Source organism: Festucalex cinctus, chromosome 15 (assembly GCF_051991245.1).
Source record: "Festucalex cinctus isolate MCC-2025b chromosome 15, RoL_Fcin_1.0, whole genome shotgun sequence".
NCBI lineage: Eukaryota > Metazoa > Chordata > Actinopteri > Syngnathiformes > Syngnathidae > Festucalex > Festucalex cinctus.
Window position 1 is genome coordinate 21,018,672 of NC_135425.1, and position 14,043 is coordinate 21,032,714.

General features: G+C 37.3%; 1 protein-coding gene and 1 long non-coding RNA gene across 9 annotated transcripts in view; one reads left to right on the plus strand and one right to left on the minus strand.

Moving 5' to 3' along the window:
• Window positions 1–9,777, plus strand: LOC144002325 (uncharacterized). The gene is made up of 3 exons (XR_013278705.1): window positions 1–124; window positions 2,311–2,578; window positions 9,436–9,777. It is a non-coding gene; the product is annotated as an uncharacterized LOC144002325 (long non-coding RNA).
• The window catches only part of mapk10 (mitogen-activated protein kinase 10), a 27,152-nt gene continuing 15,358 nt past the window's right edge, over window positions 2,250–14,043 (minus strand). For 3 of the 8 annotated variants that reach the window (XM_077497466.1, XM_077497468.1, XM_077497469.1), the window contains exons 6-14: window positions 13,292–13,430; window positions 13,021–13,186; window positions 12,143–12,214; window positions 9,429–9,611; window positions 6,859–6,983; window positions 5,842–5,868; window positions 5,109–5,172; window positions 3,728–3,805; window positions 2,250–2,491 (exon numbers count right to left, since the gene is read on the minus strand). In XM_077497466.1, the coding sequence (XP_077353592.1) occupies window positions 2,349–2,491; window positions 3,728–3,805; window positions 5,109–5,172; window positions 5,842–5,868; window positions 6,859–6,983; window positions 9,429–9,611; window positions 12,143–12,214; window positions 13,021–13,186; window positions 13,292–13,430 (997 nt within the window). In that variant the 3' untranslated portion in view covers window positions 2,250–2,348. Of the gene's footprint in view, window positions 2,497–3,697; window positions 3,806–5,108; window positions 5,173–5,841; window positions 5,869–6,858; window positions 6,984–9,428; window positions 9,612–9,941; window positions 10,014–12,142; window positions 12,215–13,020; window positions 13,187–13,291; window positions 13,431–14,043 lie in introns of all 8 variants that reach the window. The other 5 variants (XM_077497474.1, XM_077497473.1, XM_077497472.1 and 2 more) reach the window with 5 other exon arrangements.

Genomic DNA, 14,043 nt, shown 5'->3' on the forward strand with positions numbered 1-14,043 from the left:
CGGACCCTGAACACAACACCGAGCCGTAATGTAGCTTATTCTGGAGACAGCACTCTCTGGCAGGCCTTTCAAGGTACTGCAGGTGTACGTCAAGACGGACATTTTTGTTTTAAAGGGGGAACTGGTAAATGAATGATCATGTTTCTTAATTTAAACAGCGGTTATCGAACATTTTAAATAATAATAATAATAATAATAATAATTAAAAGAAAGAACTGTAGTTGCTGAGCCATGCCATGAGGTGAGCAATGAATAACTTTTTTTTTCTTTTTTTTTTCTTTTTTTATTAATAGCGGTTAACCCAAACTTTCTTCCTCGGGTGTCTAACGAATTATTTATTAGTTTTAAGGCACAAAACAAGTCATGTTGTGTGCTGCCGTGCAATTTGAAACACGTACTATTTGTCACCACCCAAAAGGCACTCGCCATTGCCAGCTACCAAAAAAAAAGTGACTGTCGTCAGAGATCCAATGTTGTGTAATAGTCCTGGGCCGCCACCAAATTTGTTGTTTTACTGACCATTATTAATTACTAGAATGCGGAGCAGACCGCCGCCAAAGCCAGAAAAAGTGCTCTAATTATATTTTTATGTTTGTTAGCTAGCTAGCAGACTTCCCGACCTTTCCCACACTCCATGGTAGCTTCAGCTAGCAATGGCTACACTCATTATTGCACCTAAACCAGGAGGGAATATTAATCTTGATATAGTAAAAAATAAAAAATAAAAAAAACAAAAAAAACGGAAGTGTGGTACTGCCAACGTGGAGTAGGCTAAACATTTTTTGACTGGGCTGTGTCATTCGAATGAACGTCGTCATACTGATAAAGTGAACGTATTTGCAAAATATAGCTAAAAGCAACATTTTCTCCTATAATGCCAATGCTCAATGTTTTTAACATTTAGCCTATTTTTACCAATATGTTGAACGACTTGGCAGTACGTTTAAACAGCATACCCCTAGTCAGAAATTGGAGTATCTCACATCATAATCACTGAGAGGTGGGACAAAATAATGCTATTGCAGTATACCTGTCACGATTCAATATTGATCACTCTTTTGTCGTAATGTTATTTATCTACATCCTCACCAGAATAAATTTTTACTTTTACATATCATGGGCGCTTTGAAAAGGCCATTGAATACAGTAAAGCTACTGGCATTCCAAGAATTTTTGCACAGTAAACGTACATGAAACGTGAGAATCAAAGCATTGCCAAAGTGGTTATCACTGCTCACCTTTTGCGCCCAATAAATGAGAATGATAATGAGAATGGAATTGCATCATCGAACAGGCCAAAAAGAAAGGAACATGACAGCAAAAAAACACTTTTGAAGAGCAATTATAAGCCCGATTTGTTTGAACCAGACATCCAATTACATCTCTTATTGTGTTAGTGGATGTGAGACATGTGCAGACGCCTTAAGCATACACTGACTTTATTTTTATTTATTTTTTTGCCAATGTGAACTGATATCATGCACAAGTGCAACAACTGCCAGGAGCATTTCAGGTTTGCAAGGTGCATCAGTCGTCTAAAATAATGAATAAAAAATAGCATACATTAAAAAAAAAATGTCACTTTATTTTAATTAAATTTAATTTAATTAGATTAAATTTAATTAAATTAAATTTTTATTGGACTTTATTTTAATACTTTATTTTTGTGTCAACCTGTTACAATTCCCACAAAATATTTTTTTCTGTATTTGGTTTAGAAAATATAAATCAGAAATCAATAGACAAATTGTTAATCAAACAAAAGGCAATTGTGTGACACAGGTTGGCATAAAAAAAAAGTTTTATAGGGTAGTAAAATAAAGTAAAATAAAATAAAAATGAGCAAAATAAAGAATAAGAAGCTTCCAGCATACTGGCCGTTCGTCCCACTCCATGTACCCTTCGGCTGTACACACTTACATTATTTACATGCTGTGGTGTGTTTATAAACACGCACACACATTTTTAAGAGTTGTTTTGGATGAATTACAGCAGAGAGGTCACCAAAGACAGGAGCGTATAATTGCCTTTTGGGGCCATTTGAGGGGGGGGCAGCAGCCAGCAAGAGTGTGATGCTAGATGCAAGTCAAAGCTGCTTTTTGTATGCAATATATTGTACGTGGGCTAATATAAGCAAAGCAACTAGAGTATAACTTTAAATACCGCTGCTGTTTTTTTTTTTAATTTTATTTAGCATGACAACGCGCAGGCTTGGTCGTCTCCTATTGATTGTTTCACATTTTTCTCTATTTTAGTTTGTTTTTCCGATCGCGCCGACCTCTCGCCTTTCTTCTTCTCCTTCTCCCTCAGCGGCGGAAGAAGGCGGGGTTGCGCAGGCAGGCGGCTAGTCACCTGCAGCACCCCAGCGGTCCCGCCGAGGTCTCCAGGCTGCTGTCGGTGTCTGAGGCCAGGGTCTGGTCGGTGGACATGGACGAGATGTCGTTGATGGACGAGGACGGAGGGAGGCTCTCGCTGCTGTTCACGGCTGCACCTGCGCTGAGGGAAGCAACGGCGGCGCCGCGGTTATAACGTAACCAGAGGCGCCCTCGCCGGCGCTGGAACCAATCGTGCCACACAGGTAAAGGGGGGGAAAAAAGCACGGGACCCAATACGAGGTGATTGGACGAGAACACATCACAGCACGGCGATGGGGACTTGGGTTCGCTGGGTTACACGGAGAATCCAAATAGCAAAAAAGTACCATGACGTAGAGAAATAATTACGTGGGAAATAAAGGTCACATTTGTAGACGCTTGTTGCTAGGCAAAGTTCATATAGGGCTGAATCATAATAACTTCCCCCTATATTAACAAAAAACTAAAAAATAAAGGTCACATTTGTAGACTCTTGTTGCTAGGCAGAGTTCATATAGGGCTCAATCATAATAACTTCCCCATATATTAAAGAAAAAAAGAATAATAATAAAGGTCACATTTGTAGACTCTTGTTGCTAGGCAGAGTTCATATAGGGCTCAATCATAATAACTTCCCCATATATTAACGGAAAAAAATAAATAAATAAAGGTCACATTTGTAGACTCTTGTTGCTAGGCAGAGTTCATATAGGGCTCAATCGTAATAACTTCCCCATATATTAACAAAAAAATAAAAAAATAAAGGTCACATTTGTAGACTCTTGTTGCTAGGCAGAGTTCATATAGGGCTCAATCATAATAACCTCGCCCATATATTAACAAAAAAATAAATAAAGGTCACATTTGTAGACTTTTGTTGCTAGGCAGAGTTCATAGGGCTCAATCATAAAAACCTCCCCATATATTAACGAAAAAATTAAAATAAAGGTCACATTTGTAGACTCTTGTTGCTAGGCAGAGTTCATATAGGGCTCAATCATAATAATCTCCCCATATATTAACAAAAAAATAAAAAATAAAGCTCACATTTGTAGACTCGTGTTGCTAGGCAGAGTTCATAGCGCTCAATCATAATAACCTCCCCATAGATGAATGAAAAATTTGGCATGTACACTGTTTCCCAAGAACCCAAGCCACCATACCATACTACAGTACTGTATATATACTATGTCATACATAATAAACATATTTTCATCATACATTATCCCTTAGCATTTCATTTAGCATTAATGAAGAATAAAGAGGAGACAGACAGACGGACAAGACAATGGCGTGTGTGAATATCAGAGGGTCCAGTAAGGTTGTAAATAAAATTGACTTACAGAGCGATTAGGCTTATGCACTGAGAGTACCTGAAGGTGAAGGCTGTCCCTTCACTACGCCATTCTTCGTTCTTTCCTCAAAATTCATTACTTCTTTGTAGATCAACTCTGCGGAACACAGCAAGTAATACGTTTAAAAAAAAAAAAAAAAAAAAAAAAAAAGACCAATGTTTTCAATACTGACAACAGAGCAAAGTAAAATGGTTACCGGTAGTAGTAATAATAATAATAATAATAATAATACATGTTGCAGAGCATCTTTCTAGGTACCCAAAGGCACATCAGTGGAAACTTGGTTCACAAATGCCAATTGGGTTTACAATATGGTTATGTGCCGACAGTGTGCGTGAAATTGACTTTGTTTTGGCCTTGAATGTATTACTTGTATTATTCATTGAAGTTTATAAATACAATAAAAAAAAAAGTGTACAAAATATAGACATAAAACAAAGTTTTCATTTTTGTATTTTTTTCAGAATGAATACAGTACATAAAAATATATTAAATTATATTTAATAAGATGGAAAAAAAAATCAGGGGACCTAGAAATGAGTCCTGTGGGATTCCGCCATTGATTATTTACAATTGGTGATATTGTGTTGAACAAAAAAAAAAAAAAAAAAAAACCCCATAAAGTACCAGTATTAATGTTATAAAATGCATTTTAAAATGATATACATTTTTACATAAATAAAACATAAAATATAAGAAGTTTATTTCCCATAGATAAATAATAAAGACAATTAGTTTATTATAGTAAAAATATATCTTAAAAAAATATAATTTTTATTATAATCATATTTAATGATAAGATGAAAAGATAAACAAAAAAATCAGAGGACCTAGAAATGAGTCCTGTGGGATTCCAACAGTAATTATTTACAATTGGTGATATTGTGTTGAACAAAAAAAAAAAAAAAAAATGCATAAAGTAAATGTTATAAAACGCATTTTAAAATAAATAAAATAGATAAATAAAGACTATTAGTTTATTAGAGTAAAAATATATTAAAAATATGTCTATTATTATTTTTATTATAATCATATTTAATGATAAGATGAAAAGATAAACAAAAAATCAGAGGACCTAGAAACAAGTCTTGTGGGATTCCACCAGTAATTATTTACAATTGGTGATATTGTGTTTTTGAGGGGGAAAAAAACACATACTGTACCAGTATTAATGTTATAAAATGCATTTTAAAATGATATACATTTGTACATAAATAAAATGTAAAATATATGTAGTTTATTTGGTGTCAATAAATAATAAAGACCATAAAGTATAACTTAAGGTATTGATAAAATAATGTATAAGATAATAACAATATCAATAATAACAATACTAATATTAATAATAATTTATCAATGAATGAATGAAAGATATGATGTGTGGTTGAAAGTGTCTCACCTTTCCACTCATCAATGGAGTGTTCTCTCTCATCAAGCTGCTTGTCATAGATTTGAGGAGGAGGCTGTAAAGTTGGGGGAAAAAAAAAAAAGAAGTGCAGCATCTTTAGTCATTGTGTGTTGTAGCAGCTCTATCGCAATTCTTATATAATGCCGTTTCTTTTGTACTTAAAGGCTAGAACTCAGTTTCTATGTAAGATTTGAGATTGCCTACAAAAACACAAGAAATGTTCAGGAAAAAATAAAATAAAATGTATTCATATTTTGGGCGTCAAAATTCAAATTTTTTTTCCTTGATTTTCCTTTAATGTGTTTTTGAAAACAAGCTCTAAATGATGCTGCAATATTTGCATACTTTATTTAAAAAAAATGGAGACAAAACAATCAATAAAACCTTTTATAATAAAAATAAATATAATAAAAACGTTTTTTTTTTTTTCTTTTTTTGTTTTTTTTTTTAACGTGTAGAAGATGCACATGAAAACATGCTGGCTTAGGAAGTAATTACACATACACCTTTATTGATTTACACAACTAAGAAGACAAATACATCAACACTTGATTTTGGAGCATCTCCTTCCATTGCACTAATAGAATTTCCCACTCTTTTTTTTTTTTCTTTTTTCCCCCCACCACAAAATGGTCACGTCCGAGGTTCACTTTTGACATCCGATCAGCATATTTTGTCACGAGAAGGGAGGGAGAGTTTTGCAGAAGCGTTGGTGGTCATTTACCATGGATATTTGGATGAGATCCCTGGCCTTCATCAGCATGAGGTGACATTAGAGAAGGGGGAAAACAGCAGAACATGTGTTGAAGAAGACCACTCAAATACAGTCAGTTTACATCAGAGGCAAGTGCATATATTTCAGTCATATATTTTAAAAGGAAAAAAAAAAAAAATCCCAATATATTTTTTTAGGCTTTTTCCCAATCTCGCTGTCACCTCACACGAATGAGGCACTGATGAAGAACATCACAAACAGCAAAACATTTTTTTTTTTTTTCCCGAATCAGAAATTCTGTTTTAGTAATAGCAAATCGAGAGTGTCTTCAAGGGACCCTACAACATACGTCAGAATGTAGAAAATGGTTGAGGTCAAAACAATTTCCATTCTAGTGCTTGACAAGTCACAAATTTGGACCAATTTTTGTAAAATATGTTTTGATCTTGGACTATTATCCAATGCTTGATGTTGTGCTGGTTTAAGGTCAAATTTGTGTTGTGCAAGTGTATGGATGTTTTTTTAATTTATTTTTTTAACCGAACAAATTTCTTCATAGATTCTTGTTCTGTGCCAGAGCAAGAAAAGTCAGCCAATGTTCTGATATGAAGTATTTAAGGCAGCTATTTTTAAAGTTTGGTGTCTACACAATTATCATTCAGTTATTTTGAAACTGTTAGTCATTGTTGGTCAAGACTTTGACAGTTATAAGATCCAAGATGCTTAAAATGACTTGGGTTAAATCCCTTTACAAATTACTGAAATCACATTCTTAATATTTAAAAACTACATTGACCAAAGTTGCAAAACACAATAAAAAAAGAAATCATCCAGATTTAAGCAAACTAGAAGTGCTTCTAATCTGTATGGACCCAATTAGTTATCACTGTGCTGTTTTAATATACTTTGTATACTTACACTTATAATATACTTGACTTAGCCCCCCCAAAAAATATACCAAAAATCAATAAACTGTCAAGCTTTTTGGATGGGTGATGAAAGGGTCAACTCAAGGTCTATACTCACCGCCTCCACCTCAGCCGGATCGTACCACACATTGATGTAAGGGTGTTGCAAGGCTTCGTCCACTGATATCCGCTTGGCAGGGTCGATGATCAGCATCTTGGACAGCAAGTCTCTGGCTTGGCTTGCTGGCATTTGGAGAAGAAAAAAAATAAAAAATAAAAAATTAGAGATGAACAGACCCTTTGACGGTGAGTGTACCGTGACCTTTGGACATGGCCACAATCATCTGGCTAGTTAGCAATATCACGCAATGATGAAAAGTGAAGATTTGGGCAATGTGTGATTGCTTCTTTTCAAATGAAGTCTCTCGGAAAACTTTGTCTTTGGAGTTCACCAGGCAATTACATTAAATGGTTGCCTTAACTCATTGACTCCCAGCCATTTTCATTAAAGAAACACCCTTTTGACAAATTTTGCAAGGCCCACAGAACATTGTGTTCTATTACTATAAAAACATGGAATCTATCAAAAGAAAGATTAGAGTCTCTTCTTTCATCAGAAACAAAGTATATTTGTATCTGTTTCCATTTTGCAGCCATTAGCATTAGAATATAGCTAAGTTTCATCAATATTCACATTCCTGGTGAAAACACTGACAAACAGAGCTTGTTGCAACATGGCCCTGGCTGATCTCTTATACTCTGCTGCCACCTGCTGGCCATGTTTTTAATAACTACCATTGCTTTAAGAGACCTCTTCATGTCAGAAGCTGCATCAAAGCCTTCTGTATGTGCTTGCATAAAAAATAAAAAATAAAATAAAATAAAAAATTATAAACACGTTTTTGGGACTGAATGACAAAAGTATTAACGTTTTACACGTTTTTGGGCTTGAATGAGTTAATAAGAAATAAACAACAGACAAAACAGAGGAAAGCATTGAAAAGAAGCACACAATAAACAGACCAAGTTGTGTCAATGAAAAGTTGAACAAAATGGCAGACTTGCTGTCTTCATCAAACTATGAGCTACCCACACGCAAAGATAACAATTTAAAAGATTTGCAATTTATCATCACGTCTGTCTACCATACGTGATTGGAATTTGGCAACAATCTGACAAAATGGTCAAAATGGCTGCTTCATATCAAAATGGCTGACTTCCTGTGCCTTTTATGGTGAGTCATCAAACTTGGCCGCCATGCTCCGCCTACTCACGACAAAAACGCAAGACTCCATCTGTCTAGTATACAAGGTTGAAATTCTGTCGCAATCACAAAAAAAAAAAAAAAAAAGTTTGAGGGCCAAAATGTCCGCTTCAGATCAAAATGTCTGACTTCCTGTGTTTTTCATGTTTTATGAGTCATCAAACTTACCCAGCTGTCTTGTATACATGGTTCAAATTCGGTAGCCATTACACCAAATCTAGGACAAGCTGACTGACACTTGGCCATGGCCAAAATGACTTTAAAATGCCACTTCAGGTCAAAATGGTTTCAACTTTCAGTTACAGTGGACAGACCACCCTTTATCTAGCTAGCACACCCTCTGTTCTTCTACTATAAATAACTACACTAGCACAGGGGACAAACTGCAAGCGTAGGAGCTTCCTCCCACTGCTGCCTCTGCATGGAACTGACGGTAAATCTGTAAAATGATGCCCTCTCATTGCTCTCTATTTCATTTCTCCATCCATCCATCCATGCATCCTGATTCAGTCAAGGGGAAACACTCCCCGTCTCCCTCTCTCTCTCTTACTCGCCCTTAATTCCTGTCTGTAACACTCTGATCTCCCCCTTCTGGATTGATGAATATTTTAGAAGGTAGCAGCTTCAATGTCACAGCAGAAAACAAGCCAGGGAAAAAAAATCAGAGGAACACCCTAAAGGTTGAACAACTAACTGTGAGTTCAAGGCATCAAGTTTGATGTCAGCGAGTGTGACCACGGAATGGATTAACTCCACAGAAGGAGACTAGGGAGACTAGTCACAACCACGGAACAAGAAATGTAACGTAATATGATGTAGGAAAAAAAAACTCTTTTCAGGAAACTAACAATCGATGACTATTCGACTGAAGATACAAGTTGTCCCTCAACAGATTTTTTTTTTTTTTCTTTTTCGATCGGAATTAGCAAAGTTGCCAGTTAAGAGAGCGATCCTGTGGTGTGTGCATCAAACACAAGGTCCTTTGCAAGATGGAGCGCAATGTGGAGCAATTGATGGCTCGCCTTGACGTAAATTCAAGTCAGCCTTAAAAGCATCTGTTATATAACTGTTGCTCTCCTGGAGACTGTTGGCCAGTCCTTCTCCCACCCATCTCACAACCCATCAACCACCCTAAATCCCTTTCCCTTCCTTTTCCCTGTGCGTCGTTTCATCAGGATTCACGAGGTGTTCTCCACGGCAATGCGACGATTTGTATTGGTGAGCGGGTCGTCAACCGAGGGCTTCATCCGCGGCAAAAAAGTGGAAGGTCTTAGACTGGCCAAGTCAATCACTGGATCTTAACCCAATAGAGTGTGCATTTTACTTCCTGAAGAACAGACCCCCCCCCCCCCGAAACAAACAAGAACTGAAATAATAAAATGAAATCTTTTATCGACATTATTTCTCACATTTTTTCTTCTCACCTTTCAGTTTGTTGTGCTCGGAATCAGCGGGGAAGAGGCAGTCTGGGAAAAGTTTGGGAAAGGTGAGGCCGGCGTACTTGGGCCGGTTCTCCACATAGTTCCTCACGGTGGGCTGCAGCTTCTTCATGAACTCTGGTGCCGGTGTACCGAGCTGCTCGATCACCTTGTTCCACTGGTCGATGTCTGGTGCAACATTAAGGCAAATACAAGTATGTGGGGATATACAAGAACATCACTAGGATGTTCAAATAATTGTATTGGGAAATGATCATTTTTAAGACTGTACTTCAAGAGATAATTGTCTAGACACTTTTTTTGTGCAAATCTCATGATAAAAACAAACATCTAATTTTGTGTTCCAAAACTACACAACAATTTGGATCCATCAGCAATCCAGTAATTACTGTCCATCATCATGCTGAGTGAGAACGTCAACGTCGTCCGCAAGTGGTTGGGTCAACATGTTGAGTTGGCATAAGTGTGGGCAGGCAGTGTTGGATGTCAGAAGGATACGGTCCGTGCCAGGGAAGAGCACTGTGCCTCTAATCACCTCTCCAAAGATGCAGCCCACTGACCACATGTCCACTGGGTTCACGCAAACACACACACATACACAAACTCAAATTACTGCTAAATAACCTCTTGAAGAGCTAGCGTCGCTGCCACACGGTACTGAGGTTTGAGGTTCAAATATAATCGCAGACCTTCCCGTTTGAAGTTTGCGTGCTCTCCTTGTGCTTGCGTGTGTTTTCACTGGACTTGCTCCGACATTCCAAATTTAGCTTCAGTGAAGAATATAAACTTTACATCGTAAATGTGAACAGTTGCTTGTTTGTGCCCTGTGATTGGTAAATTTTTGAAGCGCTGAAAACTAAAGGGTACACTGACAACAAACAGCTTGCGTTGAATTTAAATTTCTACGTCAGTCAAAATGCAACATATTCACGAGCTAATGAAGTATTAAAGTCAGAAATTTAGTAAATATTTGTATGAAAAACAATTCTAGGCCATTGCCAGGGTTACCTGTTTGACATCTATTAAATACGACACAAAAAGGAGAGAAGACACTCAGTTCAGGGCTCGCGAGGAGAGAGGAGAGGAACTGACTGATTCAATTCACTCCTGCACTCTCTGAAGATTCCTCTCCGCACCCTCTCTATTTATTTGGTTTTCCACGCCCTTTCCACGCTCCTAGTTACATGGGTGTTCCAACCCTAAATATGCAAATGCAAGGCATATTTGGAACACAGTGTTTGTCTATGTGTTGTGCATGTGAGTAGAAGATTACTGAGTACATGTGTGGTCAAGTTTGCAATCATTTCTTAACAGAAAACAGGCGACCTCAGCAGACTGGCTCGAACTATTCTGCTGCGTTAGATGTTGTGGTTCTTCAGCTTTTGGGTCATATTCAAATAACCAGGCTATGTGAATGTGAGTGGGGACAGAGCAAAGCATTCTTCTTTGCAAGCAGAAGCAGTTCTTCATTGCAGCAAATGTATGATAACTTATTATTTACAATTATTCCTGCAGCCATAAATACTCAAAAGATTCTGGGTATTTTTTTTTTTTACAATTTCTTCCCCCAAAAAGTAAAATTAATCAACTGGCAGTGGAACCAATGGGTGAAGAGGATACAGTACATCGAATGGATGTCGTCAGTAGCTGTACTCGTAAGACTGCCTTTTTGAGCCGTAGCCACTTCCGAACAAACGGAACCTCCATCATCAGGTTTGTGGAAGACATATCTCACTAGTATGTATAAAATGTCTGGTTGGGTTGTCTTCGAGTAATTTCGCAAAACACGGCTAGCCTACTTGCTAGCTAACGTGAGCTCTAGAGCACATTATCAATTTAAACGTCAACTCAGCACCATTATTCTGCGCAACTGACACATGCCAAGATATGATCATTAAGGACTAGCTAACTATATCTGAATTTCCACCATGTCTATTTTTAATTTACTTATCAGTTGATATGTAAATTACGGTTGCCGTTTGTTTCACCACATATACAAACTACAGCGGTAGAGAGCAAAGCTAAAATCATCATTATACCCATTTTGTAAATTGCTTTACCTTGCTCAAATGTTTGTTTACTAATGGTATTGCAAGTCGTGAAAAATGCCCATTTTGTCAATTAATTGTTATTAATTGCATCATCAAGCAGTCAAGGCAAAACGGAGTGGACTACTTTCCACTCCAAGTCCGTCGTAAGTTTACAAACCCCCAGTTTTCTGAAATGCCTCATAAACTACCATGTGTTATTATTTATTCAAGTGTTTGTGACTCACAGGCTTCACATGCTCACTCACACACGTGCAGTTCAATCTCCAGCAGCCTTTTGCCATCTTGAGGATGCAATTAAAGCTTCCCCACAGGAGATGCATCACTCCAGGTAAGCGCTCACGACAACACGCACTTGTTGAAATATTCATATCGAAGACAAAATACTCTGCGACTAACTGATTATTTTTTGTCTATGCTGCAGGGTTCAACAGAGAGGGAACAAAGCATTGTTTGAGTGTGATTGTGTAAGTTTTCTTCCTCAGAAACATAGAGAACATAAGGTGAGTGTTTGAAAATATAAGTGCATGGTACTGAAAATACATAAATATATGTATATATATATATATATATATTTTGATTCAGATTTGTTCCTGTTCTTACACAAGTATCGCTACCATTAAAGCAAAAGCACACTTTGAACAAGGATACAGTCCCGCCCGGGGAAAAGGATTTTGTGGCGCACCATTTCTCCCATAATGCACCCCACCGACCATATGTCCACTGCACGCAACGAGGCGAGGGGAAAAGAGAAGGGGAAAAGCAAAAGGTTAGTGTTAAACCTCGAAGACATCTAGGAGAGAAAGCAGTCATTAGAAAGCAGCGGCTAATTAGAGTGCTAGCTCTCATACTGTAGTGCTAGTGCATATGACAGAGAGGAAAAAAAGCAGAAATACTCGTATTAAAGTGAAGCTTCAGCGGGATTAAAATGTCAGTAAATGGCAACCTGGTTGCAGGACTGCATCAATATGAGTCCAAGCGTTGTTTACCCAACAAGTTAATGCTCAGTAAGACTTCACATCGACTACAAGGACAATTATAAACATGCTCCAGTCACAAGGGCTTTGTTTTGTCTCCCACTGTTTTAATGAATATATTAAAGGTGTGTTGCAAACATACCGCTGCGTTAAATGAAGCCATTCGCTGATTAAATCACCTTTGTGATATGATTTGATACAAGATTTATTACCCGTCTACAGACACGAGTTTGGTGCAGTTGTTTGATACATTTCTTTAGCGCTATTTGCTAATAAGCGACATCGCTATGTAATTGGTAACAATTTTGACCTAAGGAAATGTATTTAGTTCATATAGACTGACAATTGCTAACACAAACAGCTGAGCCTTTTTGAAATTTTGAAAGCAGTAGGAGAGTAATTAACAGGTGTTGTAAATGGGTTCCCTGTGCAGTGTTTCAGTAGACTTCGACACGTTTCGCACAATATTGTGTGCGTACAAGTTTATTTTCTTGATGTTTTTTTGCATTTCATGTAGTAATTACCTTTTGGTACAAAATTGGGGTCCCTTACCGTTCTCCTTGTAACCCATGCCCAAGATAACCTCGGGTGCTCTGTAGTATCTCGTCACCACATAAGGGGTCATCATGAAGCTAGTGCCAGCAGTCCGAGCCAGTCCGAAATCCAGGATCTTGAGAGTGCAGTCTGACTTCACCACTATATTGCTTGGTTTCAGGTCCTGCATGATAGGATTAAAAAAAACATTTTTTTTTCAGAGGCCGATGAATCCCAAACTAAGCAAAACAATGTTGAAATTGGTTAGGACATAATTAAATGAACCTACCCTGTGAATAATGCCCGCTGAATGAAGGTGCTTTATGCCGCACAGCATCTGGTAGAGCAAGTAGGACATTCTCTCGTGGTCCAGTTCCATTTGGATCACTTGGCACAGATTGGCGTCCATCAGCTCCATCACTAGGTACCTGGGCAAAATTTGGATTCAGCAGCGAAACCGAACGTGATCTATTTTCATAGACAGTGCAACAGCACTGTTGCACAAATGCTGGCGGACATCAAACTCTGTATTAGATTTATTTTTATTTTTTAATTCATCTGACCGAGTGTTAGGTCTACATCGATATGGTCTTGTTAATGCCCTGAAACATGTTGCTTTTGGGGATGAAAGGATTCTAGTTTTATATATATATATATATATATATATATATATATATATATATATATATATATATATATATATATATATATATATATATATATATATAATGTACATATATATATACATTTTACAGTAGACTGTAGTTATACTGTATGTTCGTTTATATATAGATATGATTACAGATAGGGAGGAAACATCCATCTCTCTGTAGGCTAAAATGATACATGCATCTGTACCGTCTCCGATTACATTACATTACTTTACACACACTTTCACTGATGGCACTGTGGGGGATTTCTTCTCACCACGGCAAGTGCAAAGCAGTAATGAGAACATGGTGCATACAACGCCATCGGTCATGACATGCCGAGTAAAGGAAAAAGCTCTTGTGATTCTTCTGTGAAATTTGAGTTTTCATG